The sequence below is a fragment of the Jaculus jaculus genome, chromosome 16, assembly GCF_020740685.1.
Source record: "Jaculus jaculus isolate mJacJac1 chromosome 16, mJacJac1.mat.Y.cur, whole genome shotgun sequence".
Taxonomy (NCBI): domain Eukaryota; kingdom Metazoa; phylum Chordata; class Mammalia; order Rodentia; family Dipodidae; genus Jaculus; species Jaculus jaculus.
In genome coordinates, this window is record NC_059117.1 from 15,152,853 (window position 1) to 15,172,990 (window position 20,138).

General features: G+C 42.8%; 1 protein-coding gene across 1 annotated transcript; it reads left to right on the plus strand.

Annotated features, from left to right (window-relative positions):
- The first annotated feature begins 3,744 nt into the window (after positions 1-3,744).
- On the plus strand, positions 3,745-15,884 carry LOC101599147 (ADP-ribosylation factor-like protein 6-interacting protein 1). Its single transcript, XM_004652896.2, has 6 exons — positions 3,745-3,906; positions 5,794-5,927; positions 6,376-6,495; positions 12,375-12,492; positions 13,637-13,721; positions 14,299-15,884. Exons 1-6 carry the CDS (start codon positions 3,871-3,873, stop codon positions 14,415-14,417), a joined length of 612 nt encoding a protein of 203 aa, XP_004652953.1. The 5' UTR covers positions 3,745-3,870; the 3' UTR covers positions 14,418-15,884.
- The last annotated feature ends 4,254 nt before the right edge of the window (positions 15,885-20,138 follow it).

Genomic DNA, 20,138 nt, shown 5'->3' on the forward strand with positions numbered 1-20,138 from the left:
AAGGATTTATTTGTTAAGCTTAATTTTGGCAGTATTTAAAAAGCACAGTGGCCACTAATGACATTCCCTGAAACATAAAAGCTGGCTCTGAAGGAAAATTTTTATTTCCTGCTGCTAGATTCTGTTAGGATTTATGGTAATTGCTTCATCTAACAAGTCTCAGAAGATCTTTTTTATCATACAGAAACAAAATTCAAAACAAAGCTCACTTAAGGATGTGGTTTTAGTAGCTGGACCACTGGGAAGTTCAATGAGAGGTCCCTTGTATATTCTTGGCCTATATATTTGGAAATGGGCCTGGGAACACATTCTACAGTCTTAAAAACTAAGAGTTCTTGGAGCTGCAGAGATAGCTCATTGTACCCATTTACCACACTAGCATGAGGAACTGCAATCTCCAGCACCCATGTAAAAAATTGTAAAGCTGGCTGGTGTAGTGGTGCACACTTTTAATCCAGCATCCTGGAGGCTAAGACAGGATCACTGTTAGTTGGAAGCCAGCCTAGAGCTTCAGAGTGAGTTCCAGGTCAACCTACGCTAGAGTGAGACCCTACCTGAAACCCCAACCCTACTCCCCCCCCAAAAAAAGATAAAAGCAGATCATGGTAGTATGCACCCATAATCCCAGCACTGAGGAGCCGGGCTTAATGGCTAGCTAGTCTAGCCAAACGAGGGTAATTCCAGGTTCACTGAGCCCCTGACTCAAAAAATAAGGTGGAGAGCTAGTTAGAAAGATACCTGATGTTATGGCCTCCACATAATGCCGTACTCACACATGAGAACTCTGGCTGTTCCCTAGACTTCCACCAAGATGGGCGCCTCAGTGCTCAGCCTGTGTGGAGCTCACTGCTTGGGTAAAGGAAGGGTTACATAATCTCAAAAATCTCTCCAAGTAGACAATCAACTTTCATGATAACATTACAACGTGGCCTGCCCAACATCATTCCCCAAATCTTCCTTTGTAACGGCCTTGTTTATACACTTACTTTTTATGGTCCACCACCACCACCAGGGTGTCTAGCTCCAGACTGAACCTGGAACTCAGGGTGATCTTCCTACCTCACCCTTCTAATTGTTGGGATTAGTTCCCCACCAGGCCAGGCTTTCACATTTTTTTTTTATGAACATGAAAATTTAATAACAGTAATCTTGAAATTACACATCTCTTAAATATCACAATAGTTCTACAAGATTTGTTTCTGGGGTAAATTGTATTTAAGTGGCAGGTGGGGAAGAGTGCTCCATAAAGAGGGCGTGATTTGTACTCTGTTTGGGAATGGGTAAACTTAAAAACAATTTTTGGTTTTGTTTGTTTTTGGTTTTTCAAGTTGGAGTCTCACTCTAGCCCAAGCTAATCTGGAATTCACTATGTGGTCTCAGGAGTGGCCTTGAATTTTGCAGCAATCTTCCTACCTTGCCTCCTGAGTGCTGGGATTAAAGGCACGTGTCACCACATCCAGCTCAGATTTTATTTTTTTTCTTCTGCTCAGTTTAAGTACAAAAAATAAGTATAGATCAACAGGACTGACTAAAAACCAGAGCTCCTATATTTTTAGACAGTCTTTCAAATTCAGTTATTGCTTCTGAATTATCCATTGACTACTGAGGATTCAAGTTCACCCCCTTAAGATACAAATTCATAAAGCCGGGCATAGTGGCACACGCCTTTAATCCCAGCACTTGGGAGGCAGAGGTAGGAGGATCACCGTGATGAGTTTGAGGCCACCCTGAGACTTACAGAGTTAATTCCAGGTCAGCCTGGGCCAGAGTGAGACCCTATCTCAAAGAAAAAAAAAAAACAAAAAAAACCTTTTTTTACAGTGGTACTATTCTAGTTACAAATAGCTTCTATTTTTCTAGAACACAATTTCACTTTGTTTAAACAAGAATACACTAGAGAAGCTATAAATAACTTTTAAATATTTAGCCATGAATAGAGAGGATGGATTGGCATCAATGATTTATTTTAAATAGGTTATTTGCTAGAAGAGAGAGAATGGTCACACTAGATCCTTAAGTCACTGGAAATGAATGCCGGATGCATGTGCCACTGTGCATTTGGCTTTATGTGGGTACTGGGAAATCGAACCAAGGTTTGTTAGGCTTTTTCAGGCCAATGCCTTAACCACTGAGCTTTCCTTCCTGTGATGTTTTTTTAAAAGCTTTTTTTTTTTGGTTTTCCGAGGTAGGGTCTTACTCAGGTGGCTGACCTGGAATTCACTATGTAGTCTCAGGCTGGCCTTGAACGCTTGGCAATCCTACCTCTGCCTCCCAAGTGGTGGGATTTAAGGCATGCATCACATGCCTGGTCAAAAGCTACATTTTATTCATTTTTTTATTTTATTTAGTTTTAGTTTTAAGAATTTATTGTTCTTTTACAAAATACGATTGGTTCTTCAAGATGCTATTTTTTATTTTTATTTTATTTTTGGTTTTACACTAGTGATTTAACACAGTGTGAATTTCTCTTTTAAATAGTTTGGCTACAATAAATGTTATTTTAGTTATTTACTAGTAAGTAGCATGGTAGCCTTGAAGAATAAAAATATGGAAATGAGTGAAACATGCCTGGCTCAAAACCTTTATTTTAAGCCCAGACTGGCAGCATACACCTTTAATCCCAGCACTTGGGAGGCAGAGGTAGGAGGATCACTGTGAGTTCAAGGCCAGCCTGAGACTACATAGTGGATTCCAGTTCAGCCTGGGCTAAAGTGGAGCCCTACGTCAAAAAATTTTTTAATGTTTTGCAGCATCTAGACCACCATTCTTCTTAGTGGATGATCCCAGTGAAAGCTCTGCATATCAAGGGAGAGGACCTCAACAATCTGCAGTGGCCTAGGCAGCATATATATGACTCAAAAGACATTCTCATGATTACATTTCTTAATAACTCTTCAGGACTTTAAAGAATTTGGTAGTTACTTAAGTATTGAATGTTTTCAAATTAAATTTAATTTCTGATGAGCCCAACATTGGTGTATGATCTTACTTACTTTTTGCTTTGTTAACATGAAAAAGAAGTTGCTGAACGCATTTTGAAACCCTGGAGCCAATGTGTATCGTCAATACATTTCATGTAGTTCCCAAGTCACTTAAGAATTAAGCATGAACCTGAACAGGCCCTGCCAAATATCGACTTATTTATTTTGGATAGGAAGCTTGTAACTGATGTTACCCACAAAGGCTTCCCTCTCAAAGACTCCCTGCAAATGAACCACTTTTACAAGATGGAATTTTCACATCCTCAAACTATGGAACTACGCAGTTCCCGCCCAGGCTCAGAGTGGGAAAGAAAGGCAGCAAGCCCCAACACAGCTTTTCTGCTAGCGATGGGCAGGATTCTGACTCAAGCCTGAGCCAAGGGGCTGAGGTTAAGGATTGACACGGGAAGCGTTAGGGAAGGAGAATCATCTCCGCGACGTTTCGCAGCACAGACGCCCACGCCCCTCCGCCTCACACCGCTCCTCCATTTTCCAGACAGGCGCCTTAGCCGATTGTGAGCCGGCCGAGAGCAACCCGGAAGACCCGAAGGGAGCCCTGTTTGCTCAGGGCAACGGCCGTTGAACGGCTTCCGGCCCGGGGCACGCCCCCTAGACGCTGATTGGTCAGAGTACCTCGCTCCCGGAGCATCCTCTCTCCTTTGACCTGGATTTCAAGCCATGCGCTGGGCAGCGGTTGGCCTGGCTTCCTTTAAGTTTGATCTCGTCTCATCCAATGAGGAGCGAGTTTCGCGAGGGCTGTCGGGAAATGCGGCCGGCCTATATAAGCGGACTGCGGGGCGTTCCCTAGCGCTCGCGGCCGCTCTTCGGGTGCCGGCGAAGGTGAGGCTGGAGGGCAGCTTGTATTCACTGAGACCATACCTGTTGGACCATGGCGGAGGGAGATAATCGCAGCACGAACCTGCTGGTGAGTCTCTGAGGTCCATTGAAGTCCACCAGGCTTCGAGTAGTAAATGGGTGCAAGAGGGGCTAGTTCTGTCCCTAGCCGACCTTACTGTCGGTAGTTCCGGGCTCTCGACGATGTCGCCTGACCCTGGTTCTTTTCCTCCGGCTGACAGTCGCTGCTGGTGGAAGACCTCCAACATCCTCGGGGGATGGTGCACGGCCGGGCAAGGACCACACGTGATCAAGCCTCCACGCGCAGGGTTTGAGGAGGAAGTGGCAAAGCGAAACCTGGGGTGCATCCTGGGCCAAGGGCCGGGAACCCCTCCCCTCTTTGATTTTGATCTGATGTGCTTTGGTTCCCTTTCTCCTAAAACTTGAGCGTGGGTGGAGGGTCCCAAGGCTGCTGCAGAGAACGTTCGCGCTACGGGAGTTCCCCGCGGGCAACTGGAAGTGGGGTCCAGCCGCAAAATAGCTGGAGGTTACCGGTTTTCCCTAAATTTGGTTAAGGGTCACAGGGAGGCTGGAGACCACGTTTGAATACTGAGCTTGAGTATGAAGGAACGGCAGGAGGCAGTATATTACCGAGGATGAATTGGATTTACGAATGTGACTGCATCATACGGGCAAGAATGGGAGATAAACTTGTATTTTCTCCTTGCCCTTCTCGCTGGAAAGGCATGCATGGGAGAAAAAGCGTCCTTTTAGAAATCGCTGGCCTTGTGCTTAAACAAACAGACTTCCTAAAGATACACTAGCCAGCCACTACTAGCCAGTTCAGAGTACTAAGTGAAGCCCAAAGAAATTGCCCCAAATCATGGCGCAGGAGGTCCTGATCCTGAATTGCCCTTTCCACCAGTGGAAAGTGGTCTTCAGGAGAGCAAAGCCTTTGGTCTGGGTTGAAATCTCTTCGCTTCTGTTCAGGTGTCTCACTTTCCTCATCCGTAAAGTAGGGACGGTAAGAACACCTTCCTTTTTGATTGTTTTGGCTGCATTACTTGAAGTATAGCATACAGCATGTTTCCAGGATATGGTAATCTTTAACTAGCATGGAATAAAAAGCCAGAAATACTTGAAATTATTCTTTTTTTCTCAATTTTTATTAACGTTTTTCATGATTATAAAAAATATCCCATGGTAATATCCTCCCTCCCCCCCCCGAATTTATTCTTGAATGGAAAGCTTCTTTACTAAAATAAACATGCATTGTCTTTTTGTATATTTTTAATTATTTCTTTCTCTACCAAAATCAGCTGAAGGGGTTTTGCCGCATTAGTGCGTCCTAGAAGTGTGCTTTAGACTTTCAGATTTTCAGGGAAATTTGAAGTCTAGCTGGAATCCCCTCAAGTAATGAGAAACAGCCTGGAGGAAATTCACTGAGTTTTGAAGTGCAGTATGTAACTTATTGGAAGTAATTTCCTTTAATGTGTGGTTAATGCCCACATTGGAGTAATTCCATTATACAAAGAGCTATTTTAAAGAGTGAAAGTGCTGTGCAGGGAAAGGCTTTCCTGATGGAATTTGAAAGGCTTAAATCAATAAATGACCAAAGGACAGATAAGGGCAGATTACCTGAAATGAGCCAACCTAAAGAATCCCAGCACTGCCATGTGATTCTTCTCTAATGACTTTGATAAAATAGTTAACAATATTAAGCTCACTATTTTTTATAGATGAAATGAGTAATTCTCCCCACACTGTGGAATTCTCTTAGGAATATGTTGTATCGTGGGTTTAAAGAGTGGCCCAGTGCTTGGACTCTGAATGTGACCATTAAAGGACAGGCTTGTTACTTCATGGGTTTCCATGTTTGGTACTAAAATTTCATTTGGTGCCTTAGCAGAATTGGCTTTCTGAGCCACCAAAGTTCTGAGAGTGGTAAAGTGACTGCAGCTTGTTGATTGTGTTGTAGGCTGTGGAGACTGCAAGTCTGGAAGAGCAGCTGCAAGGATGGGGAGAAGTGATGCTGATGGCAGACAAGGTCCTGCGGTGGGAGAGAGCCTGGTTTCCGCCTGCCATCATGGGTGTCGTCTCTTTGCTGTTCCTGTAAGTGAGCTATTCAATGACTGAGGATCCTGCTTATCATTAATAAAGGTTCAGATGGTGCATAACCTGTTTAGGGAAGCTTATGTAATACATAGTCCAGGAAGAATGCCTTTGCCTTCAACCAGTTTGCCTCCTTTCTAGAATTGTGGTCCTTCTGTAAACTTGTAACCTAGTGCAGTTGAGTAAATTAGTGACACACACCCTTCCTTTATACTCTCTTTCTAGACAGTATTGAGATCTGCAGTTTTTGGCTACTGATATTTACATTAACTACTGCAGCTGTGACATCACCAGGTCTGTCATTACTACTCTAGAAGAAAATCACATGAAAAAAATTAGAAACTGCATCCATCATCGAGAACCTGTGGGTTAAGGAAATAAACATCTTTGGCTAGGAATCTTGGTGACTGGTTTTCTAACTTTGGTGTATTTCTTTGTTTTTTAACAGGATTATCTATTACCTTGATCCATCTGTGCTGTCTGGTGTTTCCTGTTTGGTTATGTTTTTGTGCTTGGCTGATTACCTTGTTCCCATTCTAGCTCCTAGGATCTTTGGCTCCAATAAATGGTAGGTGGCATAATGACTTGGCAGTCTTAATTCCTCAGAAGTTACTGAACTTGGTAGCTATGATTAGTGTTATTTAATTAAATGCAGACTGTTCCTTAGCCATCAGACATCTTTTAGGGGTTAGTCATTGCTTTTATGTGAAGAATTCTAAATCATGAATTTTCACTGTATCTCCATGGTTTGCTTTGGTCTTACTGTGATATGTTTTCTTTTTAACCCTTTTATCAATGTGTATTTTTTAGATGGTGTAAATATTTTCTTTATTTATTTGAGAGAAAGTGAGAGAGAGAATGGGTATACCAGGGCCTCTAGCCACTGCAAATGAACTCCAGATGCAGTGCCACCTTGTGCATCTGGCTTCACATAGGTATTAGGAATCGAACCTGGGTACTTGGATTTGCCAGCAAGCACCTTAACCACTAAGCCATTTCTCCATCTCCTAGATAGTGGATTTTAGTTTATTTGTTTCAGGGTAGGGTCTCACTCTAGCCCAGGCTGACCTGGAATGCACTGTGTAGTCTCAGGGTGGCCTTGAACTCATGGCAGTCCTCCTGTCTTTGTCTCACAAGTATTGGGATTAATGGCATGTACCACCACACCCAGCCTAGAGAATGCTTTAATAAGGATTACAGAATTCACATCTTTCTATAAGAAGTCATGACGTTTTTTACATTTGCATTGATACTTATTTTAGAGAGAGAGAGAGAATTGGTGCACCAGGGCCTCAGCCACTGTAATCGAACTCCAGACATTTGTGCCACCTAGTTAGCATATGTGACCTTGTGCTTGCCCCACCTTGTGCATCTGGCTTACATGAGATCTGGAGAGTTGAACATGAGTCCTTAGGCTTTGCAGGCAAGCACCTTAACCACTAAGCCATCTCCCCAGCACCTTCATTTGGTTATTTTGAGACAAGGTCTTCCTTCAGCCCAGTCTGACCTAGAACTCACTCTGCCCAGGATAGCTTCAGGTTCACGGTTATCCTTCTACCTCTCCCTCACAAGTATTGGGATTAATGGCATGAACCACTATGCCGAGCCTGCCTTAGTATTTACATAGTATACTAGTTTCAGAAACTAGCTTTTTTTTTTTTTTTTTTTTTTCTCCAAGGTAGAGTTTCACTCTAGTCCAGGCTGACCTGAAATTCACTATATAGTCTCAGGCTGGCCTTGAACTTACTATGGTGATCTCCTATTTCTGCCTCCTGTGTACTAAGGTATGCAACTCCACACCTGACAGAAACTAGTTTTTTTTTCTTTTCATTCATTTATTTGAGAGTGACAGAGAGAGAAAAAGAGGCAGATTGAGAGAGAGAGAATGGGCATACCAGGGCTTCCAGCCGCTGCAAACGAACTCCAGACACGTGTGCCCCCTTGTGCATCTGGCTAACTGGAGTCCTGAGGCTTCACAGGCAAGTGCTTAATCACTAAGCCATCTCTCTAGCCAGCCCCCCCTTTTAAAAAATATTTTATTTATTAATCAGAGAGAAAGAGTGAGACAATGGATGTACCAGGGACTCCTGCCCCTACACATGTACTTTGGATGCATGTGCCATTTTGTACATCTGGCTTGCCATGGGTACTGGGGAATTGAACCTGTGCTGTTAGACTTTGCAAACAAGTGCCTTTAACCACTGAGCTATCTCCTCAGCCCCAGAAACTAGATTTTGAATGCCTGGAGACAGTAACAGAAATTTTATGCACATTGCTTGGACACTTTTGTTTAGTAATTGTGTACTGTATTAGACATTGTTCTAGGTGCCATGACAGTTTTTAATTTTTTTTCTTTGTTTTGTGTTTTCTAGCCCAGGCTGACCTGGAACTCACCTAGTCCAAGGCTGGCCTAAAACTCACAATGATTCTCCTACGTCTGCCTCCCAAGTGCTGGAATTAAAGTCGTGTGCCACTGTACCTGGCTACCTTGCTAATTTTTTAATTTATAAGATCTTGTGAACCATGCGTGGTGGTGCACACCTCTAATCTCAGCACTCTCGAGGCTACAGGATCCTGAGTTTGAGGTTAGACTAAGCTACATGTGCATAGCAAGTTCCAGGCCAGTTTTGGCTACAGAGCCGAAATTCTGTTTTACTATCCTTAGTCCCCCCCCCACACACACACACAAAACAGAGCAAGATCAATATTGTGTTTAGAGAGAGATTGGTGCATTGAAACAGTGTAGTGACAGGTGTACGCAGCAGAGTGGGCCAGAACCGATTCAAGCTGCTAAGTACAAGTGGGTTGTTGATATCATTTTTGCCGTTCTTTTGTTTTTTAATTCTTGGAATGGGTTTTTGTGAGTTTCTGAGATTAGAGTTAAGTGGATAAGGATCATATTAAGTCTTCTAACTTCCCTCTGGAATGTTGCCGTTCACACGTGTTTTTTTATTTTTTTAGTGTCTCTCTCTAGCTTAGGCTGACCTTGAATTCACTAACTAGTCTTAGGGCAATCCTATCTCTGCCTCCCAAGCGCTGGGATTAAAAGCATGTACCACCATGCCCAGCACTAAATAATGAACCAGAGAGAGGCCATGCCAGGGCCTCTAGCCACTGCAAATGAACTCTAGATGCATGTACCACCTTGTGCATGTGGCTTACTAGGGTACTGGGGAATTGAACCTTGGTCCTTTGGCTTTGCAGGGAAGCATCTTAACCACTAAGCTGTCTCTCCAGCCCCTGGAATAGATTGTTTTATCTCAGCTGATATTTTAGACTGTATACTTACGTATGTGCCTTTAGATTTTTGTTGCAGATGAATTTATAAAAACAAGAACTTTAGACTGGAATTCCAGGTAAATTCCAGGTCGGCCTGGGCTAGAGACCCTATGTAAAAAAAAAAGAAGAAGAGAGAAAGAATTTTAAATTCTTACCCTATGGATCTTGAACACATTTACATATTTGGAGGGAATTTACTTAAGCTGTGGAATGAGTAAGCATGTTTCTCAAAAAAATGTATTTTCCATAGACTGAATTGTTAGGACTAGCCCTTATGTAGTGAAACACTTTGAACAAAAGGAATCAGCCAATGACTTTGACATTATCAGGCAAATGACATTCCAATGTGCTGATTCAGACAGACTCCTGGAGGAGAGTTTTCAGAAATAAACAACTTCGTAGTAATTGGTAGGTAACTCAGTTACAAGTTTTATTTATTTATTTTATTTTATTTTATTTTTCGGTTTTTGGAAGTAGGGTTTTACTGTACCCCAGGCTGACCTGGAATTCACTACATAGACTCAGGCTGGCCTTGAACTCACGGTGATCCTCCTACTTCTGCCTCCTGAGTGCTGGGATTAAAGGCGTGCCCCACCATGCCCTGCAAGTTTTACTTTTTGATCAGATGGGAGTGATGTTACAGGAAAGAAAGTACACTGTTGCATAGTCGCTCTCAAGGTGCAGGTGGTCACTCAAGGTCCAGGTGGTCGCAGGAACTTCCGGACTCAGCAGAAATCTTCCTACTCTTATCTTTTGCTTCGCCACAGTTTTTTCATGCTGAGTCTAATGGAATAAGAGTAGCACATTCTTTATCACAGGTCCCGCTTAAGTGCCATTATTGGCGCTGTGAGTTTGAGGCCTACCTGGGACTACAGAGTGAGTTCCAAGTCATTGAAAACAACAACTCTTCCCCCGTACCACCAAAAAAAAGCCATCACTGATACTATGGGGACAACAAAAAAAGTTTTTGTTTTTTTTTCCAGTATGGTAGTGTTTTGCTGCTGTTTTGTTTTCTACTTACATTTTCTCCCAATAGGAAAGAATTTACAAGGAACTTGGATTTGAGATTAGCTCCCTTGTTTGGGGGGTTTATTTTCCCCCTCTGGTGCTGAGAACAAACCCAGGGCCTTGCAGTGGCTGGGCAGGTGCTCATCCACTGAGCTAAAATCCCCAGCCCCCAGCTGAGGTTATGATACCAGTAGCTATTTTCCTATACACTCAGATTTAGCTCTTTGGTGGGACTCTACTGGGCATGAATTTAGTAGGAGTTGAAAAACAATACAGCAATAGAAAAGCCAAATTTGTATTATGAATAACATGTGGCTTTAGTTTAGAGCTGTAGATTACCATTAGCCTATTTAAATTGTATACATAGGCACTCTTCATATATAAAAGGTATCTTTTTTTTCACAAATTTATATCACAGAATTATAAAGTATGTATAAACTGTTTAGCAATTTATAAGTAACACACAGATTTCATCATATCAGAAAAATATGATACAGTTTTAGTTAATAATCTTTTTTTGAAGCAGTGTGTCATTGCATAGCCAATGATGGCCTTGAACTCACTATATAGCCCAAACTCACAATGATCTCTTTCCTCACACTCATATGCTGCTATTATAGGCATGAACCACCACACACATCTATAAGGTATTTTTTAGGTGAATGTACCTTATACTTGAGATTGATTTTTTTTTTTTTCCTCTCAGTTTTTATTAACATTTTCCATGATTATAAAAAATATCCCATGGTGATACCCTCCTTCTCCCCTATAAAAGGTATCTTAAAGGTGCAGTCTGGGTTTTTTTTTTTTTTTTTTTTCCCCATATAGGGTCTCACTCTAGCCCAGGCTGGTACAGTCATTTTTTACCTACATAGTCAATCATTAACTCATTGGTTTTTTTGTTGTTGTTGATTTTTTTTTTAATTTTTATTTATTTATTTGAGAGCGACAGACACAGAGAGAAAGACAGATAGAGGGAGAGAGAGAGAATGGGCGCGCCAGGGCTTCCAGCCTCTGCAAACGAACTCCAGACACGTGCGCCCCCTTGTGCATCTGGCTAAAGTGGGACCTGGGGAACCGAGCCTCGAACCGGGGTCCTTAGGCTTCACAGGCAAGCGCTTAACTACTAAGCCATCTCTCCAGCCCCGTTGTTGATTTTTTGAGGTAGGGTCTCACTCTACTTTAGGCTGGCCTGAAATTCACTATGTAGTCTCAGGATGACCTTGAACTCATGGTGATCTTCCTACCTCGGCCTCCCAAGTACTGGAATTAAAGGCATGCACCACCACACCCAGCTTTGATTTTGATTTTTAAAAATATTTTTATGTATTTATTTGCAGGGAAAGGGAGACAAAGAGAAGAGAGAATGGGCATGCCAGAGCCTCTAGCTAATGCAAATGAATTCTAGATGCATGTCCCACATTGTGCATCTGGCTTCACATGGGTACCGGGGAATCAAACCCAGGGTCCTTGGACTTTGTAGGCAAGTGCCTTAACTGCTAAGCCATCTCGCCAGCTTATTTATTTTATTTATTTTCAGGGTAGGGATCTCAGTCTATAGCCCAAGCTGACCTGGAACTCATTCTAGTGCCAGGTTGGCCTCAAACTGGTATCCTCCTACCTCTGCCTTCTAAGTGCTGAGATTAAAGGTATGCACCTCCACGCCAGGCTTTTTATTTATTTGTTTATTTATTTATTTTTGTTTTTTGAGGTAGGTAGGCTGACCTGGAATTTACTGTGTTGTCTCAGGGTGGCCTCGAACTCATGGCGATCCTCCTCCCTCTACCTCCCTAGTGCTGGGATTAAAGGCGAGTGCCACCATGCCCGGCTATTTAGATGCTATTTTAGAAGGCATGTCTTGCTTCGCAGGGTGGTTCACAGCTGAAATTCAAGGGCAAGCTCCAGTGAATTTGAGGTGAAACTTGGCTACATGAGACCTCTTCTCAAAAAAAATTTAAAAAGTAGCAGTTAAATTTAATTTTATTAGCTAGATATGGTGGATCATGCCTATAATCCTAATACTTGGGAGGCTGAGGCAGGAGGACTGAGTTCAGGGCCATCCTGGGCTTTGTAGTGGCATCTTGTCTGAGGAAAACTCAAATAAATAAAGCTGTTTATTATAGAGATTTGGGTATAACAAGAAGAAAATATTTTCTTTAGGACCACAGAACAGCAGCAAAGATTCCATGAAATTTGCAGCAACTTAGTAAAAACTCGACGCAGAGCTGTGGGCTGGTGGAAACGACTCTTTACCCTAAAGGAAGAAAAGCCTAAAATGGTAATGTTTATGTGGGGGGTGTTTTATTTGTTTGTTGTTTTTGTTTTTTTCAAGGTAGGGTCTCACTCTAACTCAGGCTGACCTGGAATTCACTATGCAGTCTCAGGATGGCCTCGAACTCATGGTGATCCTCCTACCTCTGCCTCCCAAGTGCTGGGATTAAAGGTGTATGTCACCACACCCAGTCCATGTGTGTGTTTTTTACTTATTCAAATGCAAAGCAAAATTTTAAAATGTGACTTCACTCTAGTTATAATAAAGTTTAATATTATTACTTTATGATTTAATGCTTAAGTGTGTTCATAAACATCTGTTCATACCTTTTAGCTTCACATAAGCTTATAATGTGAGAGAGAAAATGGATGCTGTAAGGTCCTCCAGCCACTGCAAGTGAACTCCAGACACATGTGCCACCTCATGCATCTGGCTTTGCCTGAGTACTAGGGAATCAAACTTGAGTTACTAGGCTTTGCAGGCAAGCACCTGAACTGCTGAGCCATCTCTCCAGCCTGTGTTCTACAGTTTTGTAGATATATATATTTAGTTCTAGGGTGTGTGTGTGTGTGTGTGTGTGTGTGTGTGTGTGTGTGTTTTAGAAAACTAACAGGGCTGGAGAGATTGCTCAGTGGTTAAGGCACTTGCCTGTGAAGCCTAAGGACCCAGATTTAATCCCCAGTACCTACATAAACCAGATTCACAAGATGGCACATGCATCTGGAGTTTGCAGTAGCTAGAGGCCCTGTTGGTGCCCATTCTCTCTCTTTATCTGATTCTTTCCCTCTCTCTCTCAAATAAATTAAATATTTTTTAAAAAAATAAATGACAGTAAAGATGAAACCAGGTGGGCATGGTGGTACATGCTTTTAATCACAGCAGTTGGCAGGCAGAGGTAGATGGGATTACTGTGAGTTCTAGGCCCACCTGGAGTGGTGAGTTTCAGGTCAGCCTAGACTAGAGTGAGACCCTACCTCAAAAAAAAAAAAAAAAAAGTGAAATCACCTTTCCAGTCTTTGAGAGAAACTTTAAACCTGTGAGTAAAGTTCTTGAGAGTGTTTATGGTCAGCATGATGCTTTGGTCATCTGTACACCTTGCTGGTGTAGTCTGTCTCTAGGAGCCACCTAATTCCTGTTGTTCTCCATGTAGTACTTCATGAGCATGATCATTTCCCTTGCGGCAGTTGCTTGGGTGGGACAGCAAGTGCACAACCTTCTTCTCACCTACCTGATTGGTAAGTCTCGGAGAAATCCTCCCCGGGCACATCCCGGCCAGTGAATCCATGAACAGAGGAGTACTTATATAATCTAGCATCCTGGCCAAAGAACTTTGGGAATACAGAAAGATCGCTTAAGACTCAGGCTCTAGGCTGGGATATGTAGTTCAGTACATGCCTAGTGTGCGTGAGGCTCTAGGTCTTTATCTATCATCTCAGCACTTGGGAGGTAAGGGAAGGAGCAGGTTCAAGGCCCACTTGGATTGTGTGAAACCCTGTCTTAAGGAGAAAAAGGGAGATTCTGGTCCTAGTTTTCAGGGAAGTTATGGCTTTATAGGAAGTAAAGATAAAGACCATAATAAACCAAGGTAGAAAGTAGCATGCCAGGGTTAGAATTTAGTAGAGATCATCCTGTGAGGCTGGAAGGATATGACAGCAGAGTTTCTGAGGGTAAATCCCAATGGAAGTAAAAGGATTTCATAGTTTCCTTCAGTTAAGAGTGCCAAATAATCTGAGACGCTGCCTTCTTTAACATGTAATCTGTAGGAAGCTAATTGCTGCCACCTTAATTTTTTGTTTGTTTGTTTGTTTTAAGTGACTTTTGTACTGTTGCTTCCTGGACTAAACCAGCACGGAATCATATCGAAGTACATTGGCATGGCCAAGAGAGAGATAAACAAGCTTCTCAAACAAAAAGAAAAGAAAAATGACTAATGCATCTGCCTTACTTGCTGTGGTTAATGGAGTATGCTCTGTCCCTGGGAACAGTCTGTGATAAGCTGTCTGGATACTAAAATGTTACAGAAGTAGCTCTTTGCTCCCCTGGTTCTGCCCTTGTTAATATGAATTCACACTTCCCAAGTGAGGTTTGTGCATAGCGTCTTAGTGTCAGGTATAGCTGAGTGCAATCTTACCAGTTGTCCTTAAATGGACAACTTCTTAGTCAGGATGACTTGTTTTGATTTTTCTCACCCAGGGCTGATGGAATTTTCACTTTTGGTAATTTCAGTAGTGAGCTTTACTATTTGTACAGGTAACAGTAACTGGCTAGTGGTTAATGATTGCTTTAGCTAGATTTAAGGTAGTGGTCTGTGGCTACAGGAAGCTGGTTCTACTGTTTGCTTCCACAGTCTGCTTCAAAAAACTGGCTTCATGAATAGAGACCAAGTTTACCACTTCTGATGAAGAGACCAAGTAACTTCCATTCCTCACTCTGTTTCTTGACCTTGGAGAAGAGTCTCCATGGACAAGGTGAAACTTGATTCCATGCCCTAGTATATGTAGGCTTTTCTCCTGTGCAAACTGTAGCCATATTTAGGGAATAATTTCTCCCTTGCTCCCCATGAGGAACCTGGCCAGCTTAGAGCTCTTGTTCCCCTCACTCTCTACTTCCATTCTGTAGGTCTGTAAAGGGTTTTGGACAGTAGAGTGTTCAAGAATTTTGGCATACTGATCATTTCAGATTTTTACCTAACTTAAAAATACAAAGTAGGTTCTGAAGATACATGTCTGACCTTTCCTCCAGAATCAGCCAGGAAGGGACAAAAGTCTTCCTTTGTTTAAACAGTAGAAAGTAAAACAATTTTCTATTTTTTAAGACCAGAAAAGACCTTCAAAAAAAGAAGCCTCAGAATTCTCACTTCATGGTAATATTGGCTGTGTCTCAGTCATGCGGGTTTTGGTGTTGGAGCTGGAGCAGCAGCAGTGTTTGAGCGAAAGCAGGGCCTGTGGGGAAGAGGGCTCGTGTGGGGGCTGGCTTCTGGTCCGCATGGATCGTCTCGTTCCTTTGTCAGCTTACTCTAACACTCTGCCTCTCAGCTGGACATGTAGTTGAAATCTAGGATTAATCTTTGAGGGCCAAAAATGTGACACACTTGGAACAATTACTTAATCGAGCTGTAACACAGTTTTGTGGTCATTGCACTGACGCTGTAAAGCCTGTACCTTGCGGTGTGTCTGTCCTCAAGCACTTCCTCCCCTCCAGCACTGCTGTAAACACTGGCGCCCATTGTAGCATATGTTTGTTTGTTTTAAATGTTTCAAATAACAACTACCTTAATTTTACATGTTTCCTTGTAAATAAGCCTGTCTTCCTATCTGAATTTGTGTGTGTGAATGTCATACCAATAAACTACTTTGGCAGTTTGATAAATGGGAAAAAATAAAAAATTTTTAAAAGGCTGGGATCTCTGTCTCATTTTCTTTCTAACTTAATCTTTTTTTTTTTTTTTTTTTTGAGAAAGGGTCTGGATGTAGCCCAGGTTGTCTTGGAATTCACTATGTAGTCTCAGGGTGGCCTTGAACTCAATGGTGATTTTCCTATGCTGTGCCCCACCATGTCCACTGGAGTCTATCCAATTCTTTTTTATTTGCAAGTAGAGAGACACTATGGGCCTCCCAGGCCTCTTGACCTATATCACTTTGTGCATCTGGCTTTGTATATGTTTGGGTGGGTGGTGTAGCAGATAGCTTCAGGTTTACTGAGATGAACTTCCAGACCAGGCATTTAGGGAGGAAGGGTTTTTATTGAAGGTTATAGATCCAGGGGAAGTTCCATAATGGCAGAAGAAGCTGGCCTGCCTTCACAGGTCCAAGCACAGAGGGGAGCACACACTTGAAAGTCAAAAGCCACACAGCGCAGCACACTTCAGGAACTCCAGCTAGGCCCACTTTGCATCTTTAGATGGAAATCTCAAATCCATCACACTAGTGACACCACCTTCAGCCAGGTGGCTGCAGATGCAAACTACAAACTAATGACATACTGAATATATTGGGGGCCATCTATTCAAACTACCACAGTGGGAGAGTTGAACCCAGGCTGACAGACTTTGCAAGTATTACTGTGATGTTTATACTTTAGATTTGAGTCCTATTTGTGACCTTCAGCTCTCTAAGGTACTCCAAGAATAAAATGAAATACTTAAATTACCTACTTGGGCTAAAAAGATGACTCAGTGGTTAAAGGTGCTTGTAAAGCCTCATGGCCTGGGTTCAATTTCCCAGTACTCATTGCTTAAGTGCCTGGAGTTCTTTCACTCCATTTCTCTCAAGTAAACAAAATATCTTAATTCCCTGTTCAGTAAACATCCAGACACCATGCCAAATGGAACAGAAAACAAATGAGGGAAGAGGGGCCAAGCATGTGTGAGGGCCAGCTGGAAGGATAGGCAGGAACCGTGGAGGCTTAAGAGCATGCACTTCTGTTCCATAGGGCTTCTGCTTGTGGACAAAGGAGTGCTTGATAAATAACTTGGATGATTTTTTTTTTTCCCCAGTTTTTTGAGGTAGGATGTCACTCTACCTCAGGCCGACCTGGAATTCACTATGTAGTCTCAGGGTGGCCTCAAACTCATGGTGATCCTCCTATCTCTGCCTCCAGAGTGCTGGGATTAAAGGTGTGCACCACCACGCCTGGCTTCGCTTTTAAACTAGACCTTAAATTGAATGTTTTAGCTTTGGGTCTTTTAGAAACAGAGTCCTCCAACCCCAGTAAATATGGGTCGTTCTCTGGGGCCTCTTGGAGATTTGGCAATAACCCAGCAAGACAGAGCTCCCTGTAGTTGCATGGTGATTGAAAATACTGGTATCTATAATTTATTATTCTAGTACTTGGGAGGCAGAGGTAGGACCATGTTGACTTTGAACACAGCTAGGCTACATAAGGAGATACTGTTTGTAAAGAAATGTTGGTCTGGGCTGGAGAGAGAGCAGTCAAAGGTGCTTGCTTGCAAAACCTGATGGCCTGGGTTCTTTTCCCAAGTACCCATGTAAAGCCAAATGCAGAGAGGCACATGCATCTGGAGTTTGTTGCAGGAACAGGATGCCTTGGCAAGACCATTCTCTCTCCCTCTCATTTTTTTTTTTTCCTTCTTTTAGTTTTGGTCTTTCCCATCAGTAAGAGCAGAAAAGAAAGCCAACAGGCTACCACATGGTGAATTACCTGTGTCACACCTACCAGGAAACGTTCCAGAGGACATGATGGGTTAAATGTGAGTACTGCACTGACTGCTAGCCTGAGTACCTCAAAGGCTGCTGAGAACTCAACACCATAAGAGGCTTAGAACATGCCCTCCAAGGCTAAGGGGCTACTGGGATGGAAAAGATGTAAGAGCGACAGAGTGGGAAGGTGTATTCTAAGGCACTGACTGCCCACTCCTATTTCACATAGACTGATTATACATGAGCCCACAGTAAATATCGTTAAGGTGCTTGCTTGCAAAGACTATGGACCTGGGTTGGTTTCCCCAGTACCCTTGTAAAGACAGATGCATAAGGTGGCACATGCATTGGAGTTCATTTGCAGTAACTGAACTGGGCATGGTAGTGCACACCTTTAATCCCAGCATCAGGAGGCAGAGGTAGGAGGATCGTGGAGAGTTCGAGGCTACCCTGAAAGACTACATAGTGAATTCCAGGTCAGCCTGAGCTAGAATGAAACCCTACCTCAAAAAAACAAAACAAAAGTATAACCTGATAGAAATGTGACCAATTTGCAATATGTTCATGTATTAAAGTTCTCCAAAAAATAAAAATAAAGGAAAAGAAATGCTCATCTTTAACCACAGACATGTGATTTCTTTCTTTTTTAAAAAATATTTTATTTATTTGAGAGAGAGGAAGAGAGAAAGAAAGAATGGGCACACTAGGGCTTCCAGCCACTGCAAACAAACTCCAGACACATGCACCCCCTTGTGCAGCTGGCTTACGTGGGTCCTGGGGAATTGAACCGGGGTCCTTGGGCTTTGCAGGCAAATGCCTTAACCACTAAGCCACCTCCCCAGTCCAGATGTGTGATTTCTGATGAAGTCAGTCTCACCTAGCTAGCTTCCTTTGCAGGCTGACTCTAGCTGGTCAGAACCCTCCAGAAAAGGTCCTGTCAGCCCCAAGCTCACGTGGATTTGAATTGAGTTGAGCCAAGAAGAGTAAGAGGCCGGTTTTAAGGATTTCATTTTCAGTACAAAGCCCTACTGATGAACTTCCTTCTGCCCTATGGATCTGGGGTCTTTATTCTGACTGTGATCAGTCCAGTTTAAGAAATTCAGCAGGTTCTAGTTTGCCTACAACAAAAATACAGAATATGTGGGCCATCTGGGTGGTCAGCCTGAGCTAGAGTGAGACCCTACATGGAGGGCAGGGGCTGGAAGCAAGCGGGGCCGTTTCTACAGGGCTGTCTGCTTCATTTACTCAGCCTGAATTTCCTATCCTGCTCTCAGTGATTCCAGAACATCCTAGCTCTTGATGCATGCTAAAAGAGTATGAGCACTGGGGTGTACAAAAAAGACCAGAGAAGTCTAGGCGCACCATCCGTGGCTCTCCACATTTTGGGATCTGGTGGATCTAAATTAAAATCCCCGCCAAGTAAGTTAGTGTGTTAAATTAGCTCAGTAACCACTTTACTCTTTGGATTTCAAATTTGGTCAGATTTGGTCAATTGGGAAAAAAGGAAACAAAAAATGTTTGAAAACACCATCATGAATCCTGATTCTTGGTATCTTAATAAAAAATAAAAAGACTGGGTTCAGAGCCAGGCATGGGGGCACATACCTTTAATCTAAGCATTCGGGAGGCAGAGGTAGGAGGATCTGAGTTTGAGGTCACCCTGTAAGTACAGTTAATTCTAGGTCAGCCTGGGCTAGAGTGAGACCCTACCTCAAAAAACAAACAAAAAGATTGGGTTCATTTAAGATGATAGTTTTCAGCTAGAGAGAGAGTTTAGCAGTTAAGGTGTTTGCCTGCAAAGCTAATGACCTGGGTTTGATTCCCCAGTACCAACATCAAGCCAGTTTGTTTGCAGCAGCTGGAAGCGCTGGCATACTCATTCTGTCTTCTATTTCCCTCTGATTACAAATAAATTTAAAAAAAATTAATGATAGTGCTGGGCATGGTAGTGTATGCCTTCCTTTAATCCCAGCACTCAGGAGGCAGAGGTAGGAGCATCACTTGGAGTGCGAGGCCACCCTGAGTCTACACAGTGAATTCTAGGTCAGCCTGGGTTACAGTGAGACCCTACCTCAAAAAAAAAAAAAAAAAAGGCCTGGGTGAGGTGGCGCATGCTTTTAATCCCAGCAGTTGGGAGGCAGAGGTAGGAGGATCGCCCTGAGTTCAAGGCCACCCTGAAACTCCATAGTGAATTCCAGGTCAGCCTGGGCTAGAGTGAGACCCTGCCTTGAAAACACACACACACACACACATATACACACAAACAAACAAAATTGGGATTGGAGAGATGGTCTACTGCTTAAAGTGTTTCCCTACAAAACCTAAGGACCCAGGTTGGATTCCCCACTACCTATGTAAGCCAGATGCACAAGGTGGTACACTCATTCTACATGCCTCTTTCTCCAATAAGCAAATAAAAATATTTGGAGATTTGGAGTTCGTTTGCAGTGGCTAGGGGCCCTGCACACCCATTCTCTCTATCTGACTCTAATT